The sequence below is a fragment of the Salvelinus namaycush genome, chromosome 2 (assembly GCF_016432855.1).
Source record: "Salvelinus namaycush isolate Seneca chromosome 2, SaNama_1.0, whole genome shotgun sequence".
NCBI classification, from domain to species: Eukaryota; Metazoa; Chordata; class Actinopteri; order Salmoniformes; family Salmonidae; genus Salvelinus; species Salvelinus namaycush.
The window spans coordinates 49,855,267-49,878,777 of record NC_052308.1 but is presented as its reverse complement, the minus strand read 5'-3'; the positions used below and the strand labels follow the sequence as shown (position 1 = coordinate 49,878,777).

At 41.3% G+C, this 23,511-nt stretch overlaps 1 protein-coding gene across 1 annotated transcript in view; it reads right to left on the bottom strand.

The window, feature by feature from the left end:
• LOC120064336 (ral GTPase-activating protein subunit beta-like) overlaps positions 1–23,511 on the bottom strand; it is an 80,802-nt gene that overhangs the window by 45,065 nt on the left and 12,226 nt on the right. The window contains exons 4-9 of the mRNA XM_039014851.1: positions 11,031–11,200; positions 10,544–10,730; positions 8,440–8,571; positions 7,829–8,010; positions 3,458–3,603; positions 2,975–3,191 (exon numbers count right to left, since the gene is read on the bottom strand). Of these exons, the coding sequence (XP_038870779.1) occupies positions 2,975–3,191; positions 3,458–3,603; positions 7,829–8,010; positions 8,440–8,571; positions 10,544–10,730; positions 11,031–11,200 (1,034 nt within the window). The remainder of the gene's footprint in view (positions 1–2,974; positions 3,192–3,457; positions 3,604–7,828; positions 8,011–8,439; positions 8,572–10,543; positions 10,731–11,030; positions 11,201–23,511) is intronic.

Below are 23,511 nucleotides of genomic sequence, written 5' to 3'. Positions count from 1 at the left end.
TGATGAGGGGGGAAAAAAGTATCTAATCAATTTTAGAATGAAGCTGTAACGTAACAAAATGTGCAGAAAGTTAAGGGGTCTGAATACTTTATAAATGCACTGTAATCTATAAATAACCAGGGAGCCGCAAGAGAAGGGTTGAAGAGCTGCATGTGGCTTAAGAGCCGCGGGTTGCCGACCCCTGGCCTAGATCAACTGAAAAACCACAGTCCATCAAAATGGAGGATAGAAACAATGATACTGGCAGCCATCCTACCCATTTCTCACAATTGAAGATGAATACTAATATTAGCATAATCTGCAATAGGTGGCGGAAAACACATTAAGATTGACTGAATTCCCAACTGAAATTCCCTTTGGTAACTTGACACTATGAACTGTCCATTACTAAAAGTAAGACCAGCTCAGGGTTTTATTTGTAGAGGCGCGAGTGGAAGACAGCTCGGCCTACAATCCAGGATAAATCAACACCATTACCGTCACACACCTTTTTGCCTGCTACTTTATCCAATTTAAGACCACCATTTCCTAATTTCCCATGATAAATGAAACTGGCTCAATAGTGTGGCTTGTGTGGTCCAGCAGTTAGTGCCGCAGACCCAGCCACACATGTATACAGATGTAGGATCTTAATTTGATCACTCTTGTTGCTGAGAATTTTCCTGTACTGCAGGAAATGCAGATGAGCTTCATGATTTACATACATTTACTGAAAACACACAACAACATGGTTATATTAACAGTATTTCCTTTTTCATGTAGCCTAATTTTGGCTAGTTAATAGCCTAACCACCGACAAAGTGGTTGCAGGATTGTTTTGCTGCTGCGATAGTACTGATCAAATTAAGATCTGACATCTGTATACCATTGACTTGATCTCTCTGCAACCTTTCCAGTCTACTCTTCACAGTCCGATCCCAATAAAACCACCAAGACGAAAAAAGAAACCTGTTCAATGATGTAAAGAAAGAGGCTGAATACTAAAATGTATAAGGAAATTAACTTGAACAAAAATAACACTATAGGTGCATCTCAATAGCTTAAGGTGGATTAATATTGTCTCATTTGCTTCATATCCACTGGTGTGAAAGAGCCAAAATGGCAGATGAGCATCCTTACCCTTACCAAATGGGCCACATTCAGCAGGCAAATGTGGAACATTCATTTCAAAATTGAAATAGAGCTGACATTGTTGTTCTATATAATACAGTTCTATGCTGAACAAAAATATAAACGCAACATGTAAAGTGTTGGTCCCATGTTTCATGAGCTGAAATTAAAAAAAATCCCAGAAATGTTCCATACGCACAAAAAGCTTATTTCTCTAAAATGTTACAATTTGCATACTGACTGCAAGAACGTCCACCAGAGCTGTTACCAGAGAATTGAATGTTCATTTTTCGACCATAAACTGCCTCCAATGTCGTTCTAGAGAATTTGGCAGTACGTCCAACAGGTCTCACAACTGCAGACCACGTGCAACCACGCCAGCCCAGGACCTCCATTTCCGGCATCTTCACCTGCGGGATTGTCTGAGGGGGGGTGGGGGGCCTTATTCTAAAAATGATTAAATTGTCCCCCCCCTCAACCTACACACAATACCCCATAACGACAAAGCAAAAACAGGTTTTTAGAATAAATAAATGTATTCAAAATAAAAAATACTGAAATATTTTATTTACCTAAGTATTTAGACCCTTTACTCAGTACTTGGTTGAAGCACCTTTGGGAGCAATTACAGCCTCGAGTCTTCTTGGGTACAACGCTACAAGCTTGGCACATCTGTATTTGGGGAGTTTCTCCCATTCTTCTCTGCAGATCCTCTCAAGCTCTGTAAGGTTGGATGGGGAGCATTGCTGCACAGCTATTTTCAGGTCTCTCCAGAGATGTTCGATTGGGTTCAAGTCCGGGCTCTGGCTGGGCCACTCAAGGACATTCAGACACTTGTCCCAAAGCCACTCCTGCGTTGTCTTGGCTGTGTGCTTAGGGTCGCTCGCCCCAGTCTGAGGTCCTGAGCACTGTGTAGCCGGTTTTCATCAAGAATCTCTCTGTTCTTTGCCTCGATCCTGACTAGTCTCCCAGTCCCTGCCTCTGAAAAAACATCCACACAGCATGAATGCTGCCACCACGCTTCACCGTAGGGATGGTGCCAGATTTCCTCCAGACGTGACGCATGGCATTCAGGCCAAAGAGTTCAATCTTGGTTTCATCAGACCAGAGAATGTTGTTTCTCATGGTCTGAGTCTTTACATGCCTTTCGGCAAACTCCAAGCGGGCTGTCATGGTTGTTGGTCATCTCCCTGTTCTTGGGGACCGTCAATGCTGCAGAAAGTTTTTGGTACCCTTCCCCAGATCTGTGCCGTGACACAATCCTGTCTCGGAGCTCTACGGACAATTCCCTCAATCTCATGGCTTGTTTTATCTCTGACATGCACTGTCAACTGTGGGACCTTATATAGACAGGTGTGTGCCTCTCCAAATCATGTCCAACCAATTTAATTTACCACAGGTTGACTTCAATCAAGTTGTAGAAACATCTCAAGGATGATCAATGGAAACAGGATGCACCTGAGCTAAATTTTAAGTCTCATAGCAAAGGGTCTGAATACTTATGTAAATAAGGTATGTGTTTGTTATTTTTAATACATTTGCAAACATTTAAAAACTTGTTTTTGCTTTGTCATAATGGGGTATCGTGTGCAGATTGTTGAGGATTTTTTATTTTTAATACATTTTAGAATAAGGATGTAATGTAACAAAATGTGGGAAAAGTCAAGGGGTCCGAGTACTTTCTGAAGGCACTGTATATGAATGTTCCACAACATGCCCTGCTGAACACATTTTTCAAAGCTAAAGAAGAGGCTACAATAAAGGAGAGGAAGACTCTTTAGACTATTGAGTACAGTACAACACAATTCTAGTCAAACCAGTTTTTGACCAATTGTTGACCCTTAACCTCTGACCCTTGCCTTACCAGTCATGCTGTTGTCCCGGCTCAGGCCTGCGTGGAGCTTGCAGTGCACCAGCGCGGCGTCAAAAAGCCACTGGCCAAAAAGGTTGAGGACACTGTTGACCTTGGGCCTGGTGGGGGCAGGCAGCGGCCGGGGCTCCGAGCTGGTCTGGTTGGGGCTGGACAGGGGGGAGGTGGAGGACGGCTGGTGGGACACTTTGGGTTGGTGTGTTATGCTTGCCTGGGTGGGTAGGGGAGGGGGGTGGTAGATAACCAGGAATTTATTAAATTAACTATCAAACAGGCACAGTAAAAATAGGAATATTCATTAACATTTACTCTTTTTTTTTTAAGATTGGAAAAAACATTATTTGGCAAAGGTATGAAGTCTTTTCCCCATTTTACTTCAGTTCTCCATTTTAAATCTGATACAAATGGGCCAAATTAGGAAAGACTAATAAACAGCAGCTCAAAAGAAGTACAACAAACTCTGTGGTAGGAACCTACCGTTGAGGTTTTACTGGCCGTCTTTGTTACCCCTGTGGGTTTGTGGCGACGGCTGTGAGGGGGCGTGGTGTTGGTGGTGGGCGGCGGCATGCTCAGTCTGTTGACAGGGGTGGGCGGGGCACTGTCCGACCGGGGACGGGAGACACCTGAGGGAGAGAGAGAAGGAACGAGGCACAGAGGACATTCAAGTGTTTGAAGTGAAAACAGCAACAACCAATCATGGCCAATTTCCCGATGTTAGTAAAGTCAACATCGGCAGCGTGTAATTTTTGTGTTTCTGCTTTCCTCCACAAACAGAAAAAAATCTGCTTAAAATGCACAAGCCATCTCATATGGATGGATGTCTTCTTTGTTGCAAGATACTCACCACAGATAAAGTAAGGTTAAAAATAAAAATCTACAGAAAAAAAGATTCACATTTTCGCTTCATTGCCTTTACGACCAATTTTGATTGACAACAGTTCACTTATTCAGTAGCTTGGCATAGCCTATCAAACATTACAGGCATATACAGTTGAAGTCAGAAGTTTACATACACTTAGGTTGGAGTCATTAAAACTTATTTTTCAACCACTCCACAAATTTCTTGTTAACGAACTATAGTTTTGGCAAGTCGGTTAGGACATCTACTTTGTGCATGACACGTAATTTTTCCAACAATTGTTTACAGACAAATTATTTCACTGTATCACAATTCCAGTGGGTCAGAAGTCTACATACACTAAGTTGACTGTGCCTTAAAACAGCTTGGAAAATTCCAGAAAATTATATCACGGCTTTAGAAGCTTCCGATAGGCTAATTGACATAATTTCATTCAATTGGAGGTGTACCCGTAGATGTATTTCAAGGCCTACCTTCAAACTCAGTGCCTCTTTGCTTGACATCATGGGAAAATCAAAAGAAATCAGCCAATACCTCAGAAAAAAAATTGTAGACCTCCACAAGTCTGGTTCATCCTTGGGAGCAATTTCCAAATGCCTGAAGGCACCACGTTCATCTGTACAAACAATAGTACGCAAGTATAAACACCATGGGACCACGCAGCCGCCATACCGCTCAGGAAGGAGACGAGTTCTGTCTCCTAGAGATGAACGTACTTTTGGTGCGAAAATTGCAAATCAATCCCAGAACAGCAAAGAACTGTGTGAAGATGCTGGAGGCAAAAGTAGCTATATCCACAGTAAAACGAGTCCAACATCGACATAAACTGAACGGCCGCTCAGCATGGAAGAAGCCACTGCTCCAAAACCGCCATAAAAAAGTAAGACTACGGTTTGCAACTGCACATGGGGACAAAGATTGTACTTTTTGGAGAAATTTCCTCTGGTCTGATGAAACAAAAATAGAACTGTTTGGCCATAATGACCATCGTTATGTTTGGAGGAAAAAGGGGGAGGCTTGCAAGCTGAAGAACACCATCCCAACCGTGAAGCACGCGGGTAGCAGCATCATGTTGTAGGGGTGCTTTGCTGCAGGAGGGACTGGTGCACTTCACAAAATAGATGGCATCATGAGGCAGGGAAATTATGTGGATATATTGAAAGCAACATCTCAAGGCATCAGTCAGGAAGTTAAAGCTTGGTCGCAAATGGGTCTTCCAAATGGACAATGACCCCAAGCATACTTCCAAAGTTGTGTCAAAATGACTTAAGGACAACAAAGTCAAGGTATTGGAGCGCCAATCACAAAGCCCTGACCTCAATCCTATAGAAAATTTGTGGGCAGAACTGAAAAAGTGTGTGCAAGCAAGGAGGTCTACAAACCTGGCTCAGTTACACCAGCTCTGTCAGGAGGAATGGGCCAAAATTCACCCAACTTATTGTGGAAGCTTGTGGAAGGCTACCTGAAACGTTTGACCCAAGTTAAACAATTTAAAGGCAATGCTACCAAATACTAATTGAGTGTATGTAAACGTATGACCCACTGGGAATGTGATGAAAGAAATAAAAGCTGAAATAAATAATTCTCTACTATTATTCTGACATTTCACATTCTTAAAATAAAGTGGTGATCCTAACTGACCTAAGACAGGGAATTTTTATTAGGATTAAATGTCAAGAATTGTGAAAAACTGAGTTTAAATGTATTTGACTAAGGTGTATGTAAACTTCGACTTCAACTGTACTTACTGTTCCCTTACTGTCCACACTGACAACACATTACCGAGTACCACTCCATATTTTCAAGCATGGTGGTGGCTGCATCATGTTATGGGTATGCTTGTTCTCGTTAAGGACTGTGGAGTTTCAGGATAAAAAAGAAACTGAATGGCACTAAGCATAGGCAAAGTCCTAGAGGCAAACCAGGTTCAGTCTGCTTTCCACCAGACACTGGGAAATGACTTCACCTTTCAGTAGGACAATAGCCTAAAACAAGGCCAAATCTACACACGAGTTGCTTACAAGACAGTGAATGTTCTTGAGTGGCCAAGTTAGTTTTGACTTAAATCTGCTTGAAAATCTATGCAAGACATAAATGGTTGTATGGCAATGATCAACAACCAATTTGACAGAGCTTGAAGAATAGATGGGCAAATGTTGCACAATCCAGGTGTGGAAAGTGTTTAGAGATTTAGCCAGAAAGATTCACAACTGTAATCGCTGCCAAAAGATGATTCTAACATGTATTGGGGGTTGAATACTTATCTAATCAAGATAGTTTTTTTCATACATTTTAGACGTTTTTTTCCACTTCGACATTCATATTGTGTAGATCGTTGACTAAAAATTACAATTAAATCAATTTTAATCCAACTTTTTAACACAACAAATGCGGAAAAAGTTGAGTGGTGTGAATACTTTCTGAAGGCACTGTATATAAAAATAACAAGAAATACAGGGGTAGAGAAGAGAGGTTTTCAGGATTGAGACCGTTTGTCACTGCTGTCCTGATAGTGATTATGGATTCAATTGATTTGGACACAGCCACTAAGTGCATGCACCAGCTAGCTTCACCACACAGTCAGATTTTTGCGAGCCCCAGGAAATCCAACAAAATGCTTCAGCTCCCTTTATGATTGGTTGGGAGCACACTACTACGGATTACCATAGGAGGGCATGGAGGGAAGCCTTTCTCTAAAGTTGTTCTTAGACACAGCGAAACCTGAAGGAAAGAAAGCTGTCAAAGCACAGCCTGGAAAATCACAACACAGTCCAACTAACCAACCAGCCATGACAAAATTGACCAATTCTTCTGGCAGCTGACACGGCCATCGATCAAAATTAAGAATCAAAACAGCTTCGCAGCTTGTCTTTCTGACACAGTGAATAATGTGTTTTTCCTAGATGTGTATGAATAGGTTGTTTTTGTGACTGTAGAAGTGTGGCACCACACTATAGGGAATCTTGTTTGTTATGTACATAATGTTAGTGATTGGATTTCATTGGGTTAGATCTGGTTAAATAGTGTACCTAAAGGGTGAAGGTTGTCACGTATATTGGTCCTAGGAGACAACACTAGTGGTGTTTCTGGGAAAGAAGAAAAATAACAAAAGCTGAAGCAGAAACACAAAATGGCGGGTTAGTTATTGGGCTAAATGACTGTTCAACAACTCAAGCCATGTTAGGTATTTATTAGAGACATTCTGTGTGTTTGGGCACTGTAGAACATAATTGGCCACATAGCTAATACTAGTTTCTGATTTTCAAAATGAAAACTGATACATTAACCAAAAGAAAAATCAAAGTAGACTTGCGCTGCCGTTCCATTAAACATGGGGATGTCAAGAGATTTAGGGAGGTATATAGCCTTCACTGTGACAGTGCTTAGATGAAGTATAGGGCAAAAACACAGGGAGGTCTGCTTGATGTTTTTTTCTTTTCTTCACATTATCAATGTCCACAAAATCTAAACCATTTTACTCCTGAATTGAATGCCGAAGTTTATTAAGTCCCATAAGGCAGTTTCTCTCTAATCTCTCTCTTTGCGAGTCCGACACCTAGCCAGAAGGAAACATATACGTGGCCTCTTATTTCAGATGTGATCCAGCAAAACATGAGGATATGAAAGTATTGGATAGGTTCAAGCAACAGGGCAAAATCTCCAGCCTATTATGGGAGAAGGAACTACTACCATACCTATCCAATTTTTTCACGGCCCGTATTCAGAAAGCGTCTCATAGTAGGAGTGCTGAGCTACGATCAGGTCCCCCTGTCCATGTAATCTTATTCATTATGATCTATGAGGCAAAACTGATCCTAGATCAGCACTCCTACCCAGATGCCTACTCTGAACTGTTTCATGAATACGGGCCCAGATCTACATGAAGTGCCTAGGGGAAAGGGCTAGGGGTTGTCTCTGGACAGTGCCAAAGTGAAACGTAACAGTATATGCAATGGAGAAAGAAAAATGATAAAGTGAGGTAGTCTTACCCAGGAAGGCATCCACCAGGCAGCTGACCCCCCGCATGGCCCTGAAGAAGATCTGGGGCAGCTGATTGAGACAGGGATGCTGCTGGATCACCTCCTGGGGCACGCCGCTCACCCCCAGCAGCTGCTCCTGGAACTTTGGCGTAGAGCTGACCGTCAGCGGGTTGCTAAGGTCCACCGGGTTACTGCAAGAGGAAGAGAGGTAGAGGGAACTGTTAGCATAGGGGTGCAAAAACGTTGGTTCTGGTCTGGATTTCCCAAAGTCTGTAGGTAAAGTAATATGTTATTTCTCTCCACAACCTAGACAAAAACAACTGCTAGAGAGTAACAGTTAAATTGATGTAGCCTAAGATCTTTAGGTTACAATTTTGGAGGTCCATTAAGAGTCTAGAATCATTTTCAGACCCCATTTTTTGATTTTATGTATATTTTTGTATGTTCTTCATCAAAAAGACCCAATAAGCTACTTCCAGGATACGTTTCTTAAATGATGATTGAAGAAAGTTATACTATTTCATCGGGGAGCAATTACACAGAATACAGTATAGATTTGAACAGCAATACCTCCCATGCTGTGCCACACATATACAGATAGCTAGCTCCGTGGGACTCACCTCAGCATGTGAAGAAAGCGGAACCAGGTCTGAGCCACACAGTCGTTGTCCATCTCAGTAGGGATCATGTTGGCGTCCTCCTCTGGGACTTTGAACGGAGGGAAGGATGGACCGTAGGTGAACCGCAACAGTCTGTGCCAAAACAGAACATTTAATGAATCTTATGAATACATTTACATAATTAATGTTTGATATGAATTTGTGCTTATAAATCAGCTAATAATCCATTATCAAATACTTTAACCATTAGTAACGTGTTTATAAATATTCCTACATGTACAGTGCCTTCAGAAACTATTCACAGCCCTTGACTTATTCCACATTTTGTTGTGTTACAAGCCTGAATTCAAAATGGATTAAAATGATGGTTTTTCTACACATAATACCCCATGACAAAGTGAAACATGATTTTAGAAATGTTTACAAATGTCTTAAATAAATGAGATGTTTCTTTTTCAAGTCAATACTTTGTAGAAGCACCTTTGGCGGCGATTACAGCTTCGAGTCGTGTGTCTGTATCAGCTTTGCACATCTGGATTTGGGGATTTTCTCCCATTCTTCCTTACAGATTTTCGCAAGCTCTGTTAAGTTAGATGGGGAATGGCAGTGAACAGCAATCTTCAAGTCTTTCCACAGATTTTCAAATGGGATTCAAGTCTGGGCTTTGGCTGGGCCACTCAAGGAGTTTCACATTCTTGTTCTGAAGCCATTTCAGCGTTGCTTTGGCTGTATGCTTGGGGTTATTGTCCTGTTGGAACGTAAATCTTCGCCCCAGTCTGAGGTCATTTGCACTCTGAAGGTTCTCATCAAGGATTTTCCTGTATTTGGCTCCATTCATTGTTCCCTCTATCCTTACCAGTCTCTCAGTCCCTGTCGCTGAAAATCTTCCCCATAGCATGATGTGCCACCACCATGCTTTATGGTAGGAAAGGCATTAGACGGGTGATGAATTGTTCCTGGTTTTCTCCAGACAGCACTTTGCATTTAGGCAGAATCTTTTCCACTGTGCTCTAAGTCTTTCAAATGCCTTTTTGCAAACTCCAGGCATGCTGGCATGTGCATTTTTCTCAGGAGTTGCTTCGGTCTGGCCACTCTCCCAAAAAGGTCAGATTGGGTTAGTGCTGTAGAGACAGTTGTCCTTCTGGCAGGTTCTCCAATCTCAGCCAATGAACTCTGTGGTTCTGTTAGAGTGGTCATTGGGGTCTTGGTCACCTACCTGGCCAAGGTCCTTCTTGCTCAGTTTGGTCGGACAGAAAGCTCTAGGCAGTCTGTGTAGTTTCATACTATTTCCATTTCCCAATTATGGAGACCACTGTGCTCTTGGAAACGTACAACACTCTAGAAATTGTTTTATACCCTTACCCAGATAGAATTGTGACGAGCCATCTGTCTCCGAGATCTACAGACAGTTCCTTAGACTTATATAGACAGGTGTGTTTCCTTCTAAATCATGTCCAAACAATTTAATTGGCCACATGTGGATTCCAATCAAGTTTTAGTTACATCTCAAGGATGATCAAAGGAAATTGGATGCACCTGATCTCAATTTGGAGCATCATAGCATAGAGGTTTGACTACTTAATGTCCAAATTAGATAATTCTAATCAAGAGAAAACAGGTTAAAGGTTAAAAAAAGAATTTAAAAAATACAGAAAATAGTCCTGATCATACAGTATAGGCCTAGACCATATCCAAAACTCATACATTTTCAGTAATTTAAATTGTGAACACTATGTCACAACTAATTTTTCCAATCTGGGAGGTAAAACCAGTAAACCCAATTCAATCATTTCACTGTGTATTTCGTATGGAATCAAGGCATTAGAATGTACCAGAGGCTTGTCTTAACAACCTGAGGGGGTTCTGGCTGGCTGATTTTCTATTTGGCTGGATACTCCATGTGCTTGTAGAAAACACAGGTTAGTGGTTGACAAAAAAAACTCCTACTGCCTGTTATCCAATTAATTTGGTCTTACCTGAAGGTGTCCAATAAATCCACGCACATTGTTTAAAAAAAAGCTAATCATATGTTTAAGCACTGAGCTTAAACAAAAGCCTGCAATCCCAGGGTTGGCAACCCCTGTTCTTGTTGTGGTGTGGCTACCTGGAGGTGAGGGCGGCGATGACCTTGCTCCACTGCTCCACCACGGGCGGGTGGTGCCTCCAGTTGGCCAGCATCTCCCTGGCCGTCTTCCAGTAGGGCGGTGTGGGGAAGCAGCGCATGCAGGCCAGGAACCACACCTCAAACAGCACGCTGATCAGCTTCTCAGCCAGCTTCTCCGCTATCCCACCTGAGCGAGTTTGGGGGATGGGGGACAGGGTGGAGTAAGGATGAATTTGCATCATCCAAAATGTCTAGATGGGGAAAAATGCTCCCACACAACATCGTCATTTGCTTCTAAATAGTAATATTAACAGCAAAGTTACTTAATTTATCAAAGCCAAAAAGATTATGCGGCGAATCCTAACATCCACATATTGGTCATGGTATGATATCAATGGAAGACTAAAATGTGACCGAAGTGGATGTGAGGAATTGCCCCACAACACTACAAAAAGTACTCTAATTGCGTCTGTTCCAGTTGGCTGACCTCCGACTGTGGGCGGGGCCAGCAGGGTGTCGTTGATGCGCAGCAGGAAGAGCAGCAGCACCTCCCAGGTCTCCCGGGCCATGCCGCCGCCCGATTCCCTGGCCAGCTTTTGCACCGCCGTCAGCACCTGTTGGCACAGCCGGAAGTGCATGGGGCTGTAATGCTCCGGCCTGAGGGAGGGAGGCAAAGAAAGAGACAGTAATGGACCGCATTTGTAAAAGGAAGCGGAAATATACACTCCATTGACCATTCCCTCTTCAATGCTCCGTTCCCCTAAGCCTTGTGATTTAGTTTGATGAACTAATGGAGGGTATCTGTCCCTATTTAGAATTACCATGCTATTTAAGAAAAAGGAGGTTCAAATCAAATCTTATTAGTCGCATACACATATTTAGCAGATATTGTTGGTAAGGCCTTAAAACAGATAATTCACCCAACTTACAAAATAAACAAAAACAACAAAATAACAGATTGTTTATCTAAAACAAAGTCACAGATTTGTTAATGACGTGCAAAATATGCTAATTTAAGTACAATGACTAGCATGGGATTTGTGCAACAAATGCAAAGAGCCTGACACCGTTGCCCGAGCTCTCCTACAATCGAATTAGATGCGAACCGCACATACTGAACAACGACGACATTCAAGGGAAGGCAACAGGCTCCATGGTGCGACAATGGGAAAAAGTCGACCCGAGCCAAAGACAGGGTTAGGTAAATAAACCTGAAAACCCCCTGGGAAGACTGCAGGCGCAAACAGTAGCTGATAGGGCACATGTGACCCGTTTCAGGAAACTATGTAGCAAGTCACGACTTCACAGGAGAGCCGTTAGAACGTAATTTTTTTTTAAATCAAATTGCGTTTTTTGGCAGAAATGCATACTCGAACATGTGAACTTTCATGTGCCTTAATAACAAATGTTTATGCCATCTGTGAATACGAATAAAATGGTTAAATTAGGAGCCTAGTTGGTTAAGCCACAGAAAAAGTAGGCAACCTTCCCGCTAGACATGATTGGCTGAGAATGAGTGGGCTGGACACTACTGTCTATTTGAGCTGGTCAGTATGTGTAGGGTGGGTAATCCTGTCTAACGCAGGTTTGTTTTTTTATGTATCGCGTATTAAAAAACTTAACAAAAAGACTCCGGTATGCAAGTATCCATATTATAGTTCATTGTTTAGCTAGCTAACGTTAAACGTCTAAACAAAAGACCAAGTTAAAGCTTGCTGTTAGTTAGCTAACGTTAGCTGAGGTTAGATGGCTGGCTTGCTAGCTAACATTAACTTAAGTGTATGAACTGGGTGCAATGCAATTTTGCATAGCTTTTGTTATAGCCTAATGTTAGCTAGCTAACATTGTCATAGCTAAAGTTAACAAAATAGGTTAAATCGGTTTGTATTGCTAGTACTCTATGGTTTGGGATTATGGTTAATTGTTTAGCTGGCTAGCTAACTACATGTCTAAACAAAAGACCAAGTTAAAAATAGGGATAGGGTCTAGTTTCCTGAATTTCCACCTGACTGACGTGCCCAAAGTAAACTGCCTGTTACTCAAGCCCAGAAGCCAGGATATGCATATAATTGGTATCATTGGATAGAAAACACTTTGAAGTTTCTAAAACTGTTAAAATAATGTCTGCGACTATAACAGAATTGATATGGCAGGCAAAGATCTGAAGAAAAGACAACCAGAATTTTTTTAATTTTTATAATGGAAATGGAAATCTATTGTTTCTATGTAAATCCGTCTCCCAGATTGTAATTCCTATGGCTTCCACTAGATGTCAATAGTCTTTATTCAAGGTTTCAGGCTTGATTTTTGAAAAACAAGCACGAATTTGGAGTTTGGGTGAGAAGAGCACCGGAAAAATATCAGTCTTTCAGCGTGCGAGGGAGAGTGAGCGTGATTACAATTTTTCCTTTCCTATTGAACATACTACTTTCCATATGAAATATTATAGTTTATTTACATTTTAGAGTACCTGAGGATTAAATAGAAACGTTTGACTTGTTTGAACGAAGTTTAGCGGTAGCTTTTTGGATTACTGAAATCGATGGTGCCAACTAAACAGACTTTTTGGGATATAAAGAAGGATTTTATCTAACAAAACGACCATTCATGTTGTAGCTGGGACCCTTGGCATTGCAAACAGAGGAAGATCTTCAAAAGTAAGTGATTTATTTAAATCGCTATTTGTGATTTTATGAAGCCTGTGCTGGTTGAAAAATGTTGATTTGGGGCGCCGTCCTCAGACAATCGCATGATATGCTTTCGCCGTAAAGCCTTTTTGAAATCGGACAACGCAGTTAGATTAACAAGAATTTAAGCTTTTAAATTATATAAGATACTTGTATGTTAATGAATGTTTAATATTGCGATTATTTATTTTAATTGTGCGCCCTACAATTTCACCGGATGTTGTTGGCTGGTGTCCCGCTAGCGGGAAGTCTATCCCTAAGAAGCTTGCTGTTAGCTAGCTAACATGACGTGTATGAACTGTGTGTAGTGATGTTCTCTCAGAATGCCATTTCACATCCATTGTATCAGTAGAACACGCTTAACTCCCCTCCACCAGTCATACAAAGAGAACGGTCTAATGCCTCTCATCAAAAAGAGAGCTGGCCCAAGCAAGCACAGGTTACACCTGAAGCATGACGACTTGCAGCGAGTGGTGAACTTCAACAACTACGCAGAGGATAATGCAATAGTATTACCAGGACGTCACCCAGAACAAAAACACTTTGGTGGAAAGCTGCTGCCATCCCATGTGACAAAAGCAGCAGTGTGGCGTCTCTACAAGGAATCGATGACAACACTTGGTATGTAAAGCAAAAACATTTTGATTATTTAATTGAGCTGCAACATGATTGAAACTACTTTTATTGATCTCACATTACTTCTGTATTTTCCAGAAGCTGTTAAGTCAGCCAAGCTGAAGAAGCAAGAGCAGCATCTCCTGCTTGTTCAGAGTGAGCGGTCCGTCTACCAGAAGATGGTTGCTGACTGCAAAACCACCTGTCAAGACCTGCAGTTGTCTCTGGGGGGCCCCACTGAACCAGCAAGCAAAGACATAAGATTGCATTACAGCTTTGATTTTGCTCAACAAGTAAGCAACATTTGATATATATGGGAGGGAGGCAAATACCTTTCACTGAACAGTGTGCAGAAAGACTGACAGGGGTGAGACAATTCATTGTAATTTCTCTTACGGTTCTTTTGTTGTTTTCAGGTGCACTATTGTTTCCAGGTCCCATCTACTTTTTAACTCGTCGCAAGTGTGGCTTGTTTGGTGTTTGCTGTGACGGAATACAACAAGTCAACTACTTGATGAAGGCATGTCATCCAGCAAAGGCAACCACACCAAGTTTGCCCCCGGCTGGTGTCAGCTTCATCAAGCAGCGCTTCCGAAAGACCAGAGTGAACACTTTGTCTGAGATGTTGTACAGGGGTCAACATCCCACAGCTGGTTGGACTGGAGAATAATACGGTGCTGGTGTAAAGCTATGGCTGGCAACAACACCTGACTCCGTACTTCAGGCCGCTGCCACAGATCAAGCAGTACCAGCACTTCAGGTGAAAATAATTTTTCATTGAAGTGTATGAGGTTATTCTTCTTATATAAACTTGGGAGGTGAATTGATGCTGTGCAAGGTTGTAATGTCTTCAGATTTTTTGTTATTATTCCCTGTTTTACAGCTTCGATGATCTGGAGCCTGGTGTTGTTGTCAAGGAACGTTCGAACTCAGTCGGGACCAGGTTTCAGCTGCTTCACAACGCTGACATCCTTCCTCCCATAGATGGTCCGTCTATACAAGCACCACCTGGACTGGACACAACGTATCTTTTTGAGAAGATCAGGAAGTTTTGCGACGGACCAGTCATCAGCACTATCTGCAGTGCCTCTATTCAAATGACTCTCTCCTAACACACAAGCCATAGGTTTCTTCTACCATTTTTTTTGTTTATCCTGCTGCTCAGCCACTTTACCCCTGATTGTATGCATAACTACCTTGTCTATCACTGATATTGTTATTGATACTGTTCTTGTACATTCTGTATATTTATATTGACAGGATCTATTTCTGATATTGCTACTATGCAAGTAACTATTTGGCTGTACTGTTAACACCTTCTGTAGAGACCCATCCACTTAGAAAAATATAGATATATAAAATAAAATAATTGATACGTGTGGTCATAACATGATTTTGTGACATACCACAACAATATCATGTGACCGTATCAAGTGTCCACCACATAAATATATGGCACATGCATCTGTTTATGTACTTTACATGTGCACCTCACTCAGGTTATCTCAGGTTGCATGGCCTTAACTTATATGGAATACTATGTAATAGGTGCATTTGTAACAGTATATACACTGTATGCTAATGTACTGGTGTGAAGGCATTTGGGCAGTGGTGTAAAGTACTTTAGTAAAAACACTTGAATGTACTACTTCAGTGTTTTTTTTGGGGGGGGGGGGGGGGGGGGTATCTGTACATTACTAATTTATATTTTTGGTAACTTTTACTTCACTACATTCCGAAAGAAAATGTACTTTTTACTCCATACAATTTCCCTGACACCCAAAAGTACTTGTTTTATTTTGACAGGAAAATTGTCCAATTCACACACTTATCAAGTGAATAATCCCTGGTCATCCCTACTGTATTTGATCTGGCAGACTCAATTTACAAACAAAGCATTTGTGTTTAGTATGTCTGAGTGTTGGAGTGTGCCCCTGGCTATCCGTCAATAACAGAAAGAAAAATTGGGCAGTCTGGTTTAACAACGAATTTGAAATGACTTATACATTTAAGTTTCTCAAAAGTGAGTATACAAGTTTATCAACTTTCAAAGCAGAATTACTTTCCCATGGTTCCTAAAAAATGCAGTGTATGATATACCATTTTGTAGCTCTGAGTCTAAGTTAAGCTACATAAAAAAAACTATTTCAAATTTTGCTACATAAGACCGAATCCAGGTGGTGAGTCACATATGTGACCGACCGGCTCGATCTTAAGTAGCAAATTTTGAAATTGTATTTTTTACATTGGATAAAAGTAAAGACTCAGAGCTAGAAAATGGTATATCATACACTACAGTTGAAGAACAATTGGAAAGTAAGTCTGCTTTGAAAGTTGATAAACATGTTAGCTCACTTGAGAAAATGGCCCTTGAATATTTTTGGTACCTACTGGAGGGCTCTTCTTTGTCTACACCCATTCAGCATCGTTCACACCCTTTTAAGCTTTAGCCCCAACCAATCTCTTTAAGATTTCAAGACTAAAGGCGGGCTTATACTACAGGTGTGTTCATAAATTTAATCTGGAGTGCCAGAGTGTGCTCTGGGCATTCGTAAACTCAAGAGGGTTGTCAGATTGTATGTTCGTAAATTCAGAGTGTTCCACTCTCGGAGAGTTCAGAGTGCACACTGGACGCTCTGGCCGAGGAGTAGCGTTGATCCAAGCGTTCTGACCTAACAGCAGCAGTCAAGCACCCAAGCTAACTGGCTAACTTTGGCTAGCTACTTCCAGACACAAATGAGAGAACAGCTCACTCTGACCATTTTACTTGCCCTAGCAGAACTTGTTAGGCTGTTATGTTATCCAGACCGTTGGGGACTGCAACTGTGCTGCTGGCAAAAATATAATTACTTTTTTGCCAAAGTTTACTGACACCGGCCATATTGTGTTGAGCGTTCGTAAATTGGTCAGTTGTTCTGCACTGTTAGCTAGCTAAGATGAAGATAACTAGCTATGCAAATGGATCTGAGATATGAATAATATTGCTACACAGATCAGACACGTAACGCTAGCCAGCCAGATAACATTAGCTAGCTAACAGTACACTAACTTGAAATGAAAATGACTGACAAAATTTGTAATATCTGAAAATGTAGCTAGCTAGACTCTTACCCTTATACATGGATGGACGCTTCTCCCTCTGTCACGGATGCCATGGCTGCCTTAGTTTGAAGATGTAATCCGGATACAGGTGTTCTATAAAAACACCAGCCTTCTGTGTGTTCTCTTTTCAACTCAGTCTGCATATTTGCAATCAAATGCCATAATTTCTCCATCTCCTTAGCTATCATACTCTAATTCCACTGATTTCAAAAAAAGAGTTAGAAAGGATTACCTATACATACCGGACAGCTCATATTATTGACAGAAGCGTGCTACATGGCAGACTAATCCGAACTCATCATCTCTTGGCATGTACAGCCCACTCATTATCTCAGCCAATCATGGCTAACAGGAAGGTTGCTCACTTTTTCCATGGCTAAACCAACTAGGCTCGTAATTTAACAATTGTATTGGTATTTACAGATGGCATACAAGTTTGTTATTAAGGCACATGAAAGTTCACATGTTCAAGAAGGCATTTCTGCCATGAAATACATTTTGATTAAAAAACAAAGTTTAGGTTCAAATGGCGCTCCTGTGAAGTAGTGACAGGCGACATACGCCTAGTTTCCTGAAATGAGTCACATACAAATCAGGGATGCCAAGGACAGTAGTAAAGCGAAAGACGGAGGCATATTACATTAGACACTTTTCAGAAGATAAAAGCTGCTATGAAAATTATTCTTAACCTGTTTTGGCTGCAGGGGCAGTATTGAGTAACCAGATAAAAGGTGCCCATTTCAAACGGCCTCGTACTCAATTCTTGCTCGTACAATATGCATATTATTATTACTATTGGATAGAAAACACTCTCTAGTTTCTAAAACCGTTTGAATTATATCTGTGAGTAAAACAGAACTCATTTGGCACAAACTTCCTGACCAGGAAGTGGAAAATCTGAAATCGATGCTCTCTTCTAGGTCCTGCCTATAAATGGGCATGATACCTATTAGTATACATGCACGTCATACACCTTCCCCTGGATGTCAAGAGGCGGTGAGAGAAGAAATGGGGTGTTTATCTTGGTCTGAAGTGGAATAAAAGCTCTTGGAATGACGTGTCACCCATTTCCTGTTTTCAGGAAGGCGCGGGGAGGGACCTGGATTTGCCTTCTGTTTAGCTGCCGTTATAGGCGACTACTATCTCCGGCTTTGATTTTATTTGATACATGTGACCATATCATCGTAAAGTATGTTTTTTCAATATAGTTTAATCAGATTATTGAAATTTTTTCGGGAGTTTTGCCGTGTTCCGTTCTCTTCCGTTTGTTGACATGGAGAGATTCGTGCCACTTGGCTAGTGTGCTTGCTAAATCGAGAGGGAAAGAGGCCGTTCTAAATCCAAACAACGATTGTTCTTGACAAAGGACCCCTTGTCCAACATTCTGATGAAAGATCAGCAAAAGTAGGAAACATTTTATGATGCTATTTCATATATCTGTCGTACATGTGAACTAGTCGTCGGCGCCCAGCTTTTGGGTACTCTAGCTATACCGAAGCTGTATGTCGTAATGAAGTTATTTTTAGAATTCTAACACGGTGATTTCATTAAGAACTAATGGATCTATCATTTCCTATACAACATGTATTTTTTAGTTATGTTTATGAATAGCTATTTGGTCAGAATATGTGTGTCAGAAAAAGTGTCAGAAAAATATCCAGACGTTGTGGGAAAAAGTAGCTACGTTAGCACAATGTATAACCACTGATTTCAGCTCTAAATATGCACATTTTCGAACAAAACATAAGTGTATGTATAACCTGATGTTATAGGACTGTCATCTGATGAAGTATATCAAGGTTAGTCAAAAATTATATATCTTTTGCTTGTTTGTTACGATCGCTAACTTTTGCTACTGGGAAATGGCTTGTGTTTCTGGCTATTGTGGTAAGCTAATATAACGCTATATTGTGTTTTCGCTGTAAAACACTTAATAAATCGGAAATATTGGCTGGAATCACAAGATGCCTGTCTTTCATTTGCTGTACACTATGTATTTTTCAGAAATGTTTTATGATGAGTAATTAGGTATTTGACGTTGGTGTCTGTAATTATTATGGCTGCTTTCGGTGCAATTTCTGATTGTAGCTGCAATGTAAACTATGATTTATACCTGAAATATGCACATTTTTCGAACAAAACATAGATTTATTGTATAACATGTTATAAGACTGTCATCTGATGAAGTTGTTTCTTGGTTAGTTTGGTTGGTTCTTGGTTAGTGAGGTTGGCTTTGTGCATGCTACCTGTGCTGTGAAAAATGTCTGTCCTTTTTTGTATTTGGTGGTGAGCTAACATAAATATACGTGCTGTTTTCGCTGTAAAACATTTTTTTTAAATCGGACATGTTGGCTGGATTCACAAGATGTGTACCTTTCATTTGCTGTATTGGACTTGTTAATGTGTGAAAGTTAAATATTTCTAAAAAATATATTTTGAATTTCGCGCCCTGCACTTGAAGTGGCTGTTGTCATATTGTGGGCGGCCTCGGGCTTGCAGCCAGAAGAAGCACAATAGACACGTACCAGAATGAGCTTAAAGAGACTGTGTGTAAGTGACGTCCTCCCCCCCTTAGAGATGGCACAACAGTCATGGTAAACTGTATAAATGTAGCGGCCTTGGCAGGCCGAGAAAGCGGTTAGAGGACCTAACAATTATGAACCTTCTCTTCATCCAAAAGATCCTACAAGGAGCATAGGACCATTGAAAACAGAATGTAGGAAGGAACAATCTATATAGTCACACCACAAAAAAAAAAACTGACCAAATATAAAACAGAGTGTGTGCATAAGGGGCCGGTACTCTTTTCCAAGAGTCCGTCTCTTTCCTTGCTTCGTTCACTAGGGTATGACGATAGCTGCAAGGATTGTAATGGCCAACCGGAAAAACACTGTTGTTTTGGGGTGGAAACTAGGAGGGGTAGGAGTAGCAACTATTAAACCCAAATAGAGAGGGTAGGGCAGAGGCCCTGCACACCATCCTCCTTAACCGCAAGGGATCCACCCTAGGTTGACCAACCCCTCTTACCTCCCTTAACTTCTTGGTGACATGGGGGCAGTATTGAGTAGCTTGGATGAATAAGGTGTCCAGAGTAAACTGCCTGCTACTCTGTCCCAGATGCTAATATATGCATATTATTAGTAGTATTGGATAGAAAACACTCTGAAGTTTCTAAAACTGTTTGAATGATGTCTGTGAGTATAACAGAACTCATATGGCAGGTGAAAACCTGAGAAAAATCCAACCAGGAAGTGGGAAATCTGAGGCTTGTAGTTTTTTTTTACTCATCCCCTATTGTAGATAGGAAGTGCAACATAACCAATATCCCACTAAGGCTTCCACTAGATGTCAACCGCCTTTAGAAACTTGTTTGAGGATTCTACTATATAGGAGGGGCTCATAAGAGCTGTTTGAGTCAGTGGTCTGGCAGAGTGCCTTGGGCTCATGAGTTAGCTCTCGTTCCATTGCTTTTCTACAGACAATGTAATTCTCCGTTTGGAACATTATTGAAGATTTATGTTAAAAACATCCTAAAGATTGATTCTATACTTAATTTGGCATGTTTTTACAACCTGTAATATAACTTTTTGTCCGACGTTCGGCTGGACCTGAACGCACGTTTGGATTTGTTTACCTAACGCCCTAACAAAAGAAGCTATTTGGACATAAATGATGGACATTATCGAACAAATCAACCATTTATGGTGGAACTGGGATTCCTAGGAGTGCATTCTGATGAAGATCATCAAAAAGGTAAGTGAATATTTATAATGCTATTTCTGACTAATGTTGACTACCCAATATGGCGTATATCTTTTTGGCTGCTTTGTTGTCTGAACGCTGTACTCAGATTATTGCATGGTGTGCTTTTTCTGTAAAGTTTTTTTGAAATCTGACACAGCGGTTGCATTAAGGAGTATCTCTCTAATTCCATGTGTAACACTTGTATTTATCAACATTTATGATGAGTATTTCTGTAACTTGATGTGGCTCTCTGCAAAATCAATGCATGTTTTAGAACTACTGAACGTAACGCGCCAATGTAAAATTAGATTTTTTTATATAAATATGCACTTTACCGAACAAAACATACATGTATTGTGTAACATGAAGTCCTGAGTGTCATCTGATAATGATCATCAAAAGGTTAGTGATTAATTTTATCTCTATTTGTGCTTTTTGTGACTCCTCTCTTTGGCTGGATTTTTCTGTGACTTGGTGACCTAACAATCGTTTGTGGTGCTTTCGCTGTAAAGCATTTTTGAAATCAGACACTGTGGCTGGATTAACGAGAATTTTATCTTTAAAACTGTGTAAGATACTTGTATGCTTGAGGAATTTTAATTATGAGATTGTTGTTTTGAATTTGGAGCCCTGCACTTTCACTGGCTGCGCTAGCGTCCCACATATCTCAGAGAGGTTAAGAGTGTTAGAGGGGCAGATCCTTGTTGTGGCGCAAAACTGCTTCCCTACAGGTTTGGCCTGGTTCAAGGGCTTAACCTGAGTCTTGGCAGACAACTGCATCGCCGGGGACCTCAGTGCCCCAAGGCCAGTCTGTTGCCCCCTCCCAGCTGTGAGGCTGGGGCGAGATGCAGGAACCAATGGAATGCCACAGGGCCCAGGTCTGCAGGGCTGGCAGTAGTTGAAGGCTTCGCTTTCTTTCTTGCGCATTGGTGACTTTTGTCGAGTCGCCGTTGGCTATTGAACGGCTTTCTGTGTCACTGCAACCCTATTATCTGCCCCGTGAGTTCCCCCCAATTGTTTGTTACCGTTGTGTACATTCAACCAAAAGCTAATATACAAAAGCATCAGAGATTATTTATTATCCGTCACAGAAACTGGAATTCATCTCCCTGACGCACCCGAATTTGTTTTAGGGGATTTTAACAACTGTACTTTGGTCCTGAGCATGTACCACCAGTATGTGAAATGTCATACTAGGAAAAATAAGACTCTTGATTTGTGCTATGGGACAATACCAAATGCTTTCTGACACCACCAGACCTCCTCTGGGGAAATCAGACCAATGTTGTCTACCTCCGGCCAACCTACTGTCAGCTCCTGGAGGGAGAAACCTACAGTTAAAACTGTCCAGATCTGGAACGACAATAGTATCACTCGTCTCTCCAAGGGTGTTTTGACTGTACTATGGTGGGAGGTATTCGAGGACAGCAGCTCTGATCACAGATGTTTTTTCAGACGTAAACTTGTGTTGAGTCAGTTGTGCCTAATAAAATCTGTAAAATCTTCCCTAACAATAACCCTTGGGTATCAAAAAAAATCTAGAATCACTACTTAATAGGAAGAAGGCAGTTTATGCTGAGGGTAATAGACAGGCTTTAAGAGATGTACAACGTGAGATCAAAAGACAGATACTGGTTGACAAGGAGGCATACAAGAGAGGAAACTTAAGGGTGGCCTGGCAAGGGATTAAATCCATTGGAGGGGGGGGGGGGGGGGGGATGCTGACCTTGGGAGACATGAGGGCCAGAACATGGCTAATGAACTGACTGTTTGTCTCAAGATTTGAATCTGATGACTTTGTGTCAGAGGTAAAACAAATGGAAGCATCATTACAAAATGTTTGAGAGAGTTGTTGTTAAACCGGCTGATGTTTGAAGTTGTTTAAGGAAAGTAACGCACACAAAAGCCCAGGCCCAGACAAAATATGTGTGTTAAAGCACTGTGCTGAACAATTGTCTGGTGTTTACAGACATTTTCCAATCCTCTCTCGACCAACAACGTGCCAGTTTTGTGGAAAAACTCAATAGTTATACCCATTCCTAAAGCATCTAATCCATCTGTGCTGAATGACTACCGCCCTGTCACTTTGACATCCTTAGTAATTAAATGCTTTCGAGAAAATTGCGCCACCCAGAAGCTCCTCGACCCGTTTCAGTTTGCCCATCAGAAGACTTGATGATGCCATTCTTACTCTCCTCTACATGGTCTATAAACAGCTAGAGGGTCAGGGTTCTGTATGTTGACTTTTCTTCTGCCTTGAACACAATCCAGCCTTACAATCTGGCACAGAGACTCATAAGGGACTTCTCCTTAGATAGGGGGCTGGTTTTGTAGGTGTTGGACTTCATGAGCAAGAGGTCACAGCGGGTCAAAGTAGGTCCCCACGTGTCAGACATACGCACCACCAACACAGGCTCTCCTCAGGGATGTGTTTTGTCCCCACTCCTGTACATCTTGTACACTAATAGTTGTACTAGTTCCCATCCTGACAAACACCTCGTTAAGTTTGCTGATGAAACTGCTTTGATCAGCCAGTTGCATGATAATGAGGAACACTATGGCCCGGTCCTAAATTACGACTTTGTAGAGTGGTGTGACGAATCACACTTGGTCCTCAATAACAACAAGACCAAAAAGATGTTCATATACTTCAGGAAGTGTACAGCACCTACCTCTGTTAGAAGTTGCAGCTCAGAACATCGAGATTGTAAAGGAATATAAATATCTGGGTGTCCTCTTGGACAATAAGCTTCAGTGGAGTAAATGTACAGACCTGATCTTCAAAAAGAGTCAACAGAGACTCTACTTTCTCAAAAAGCT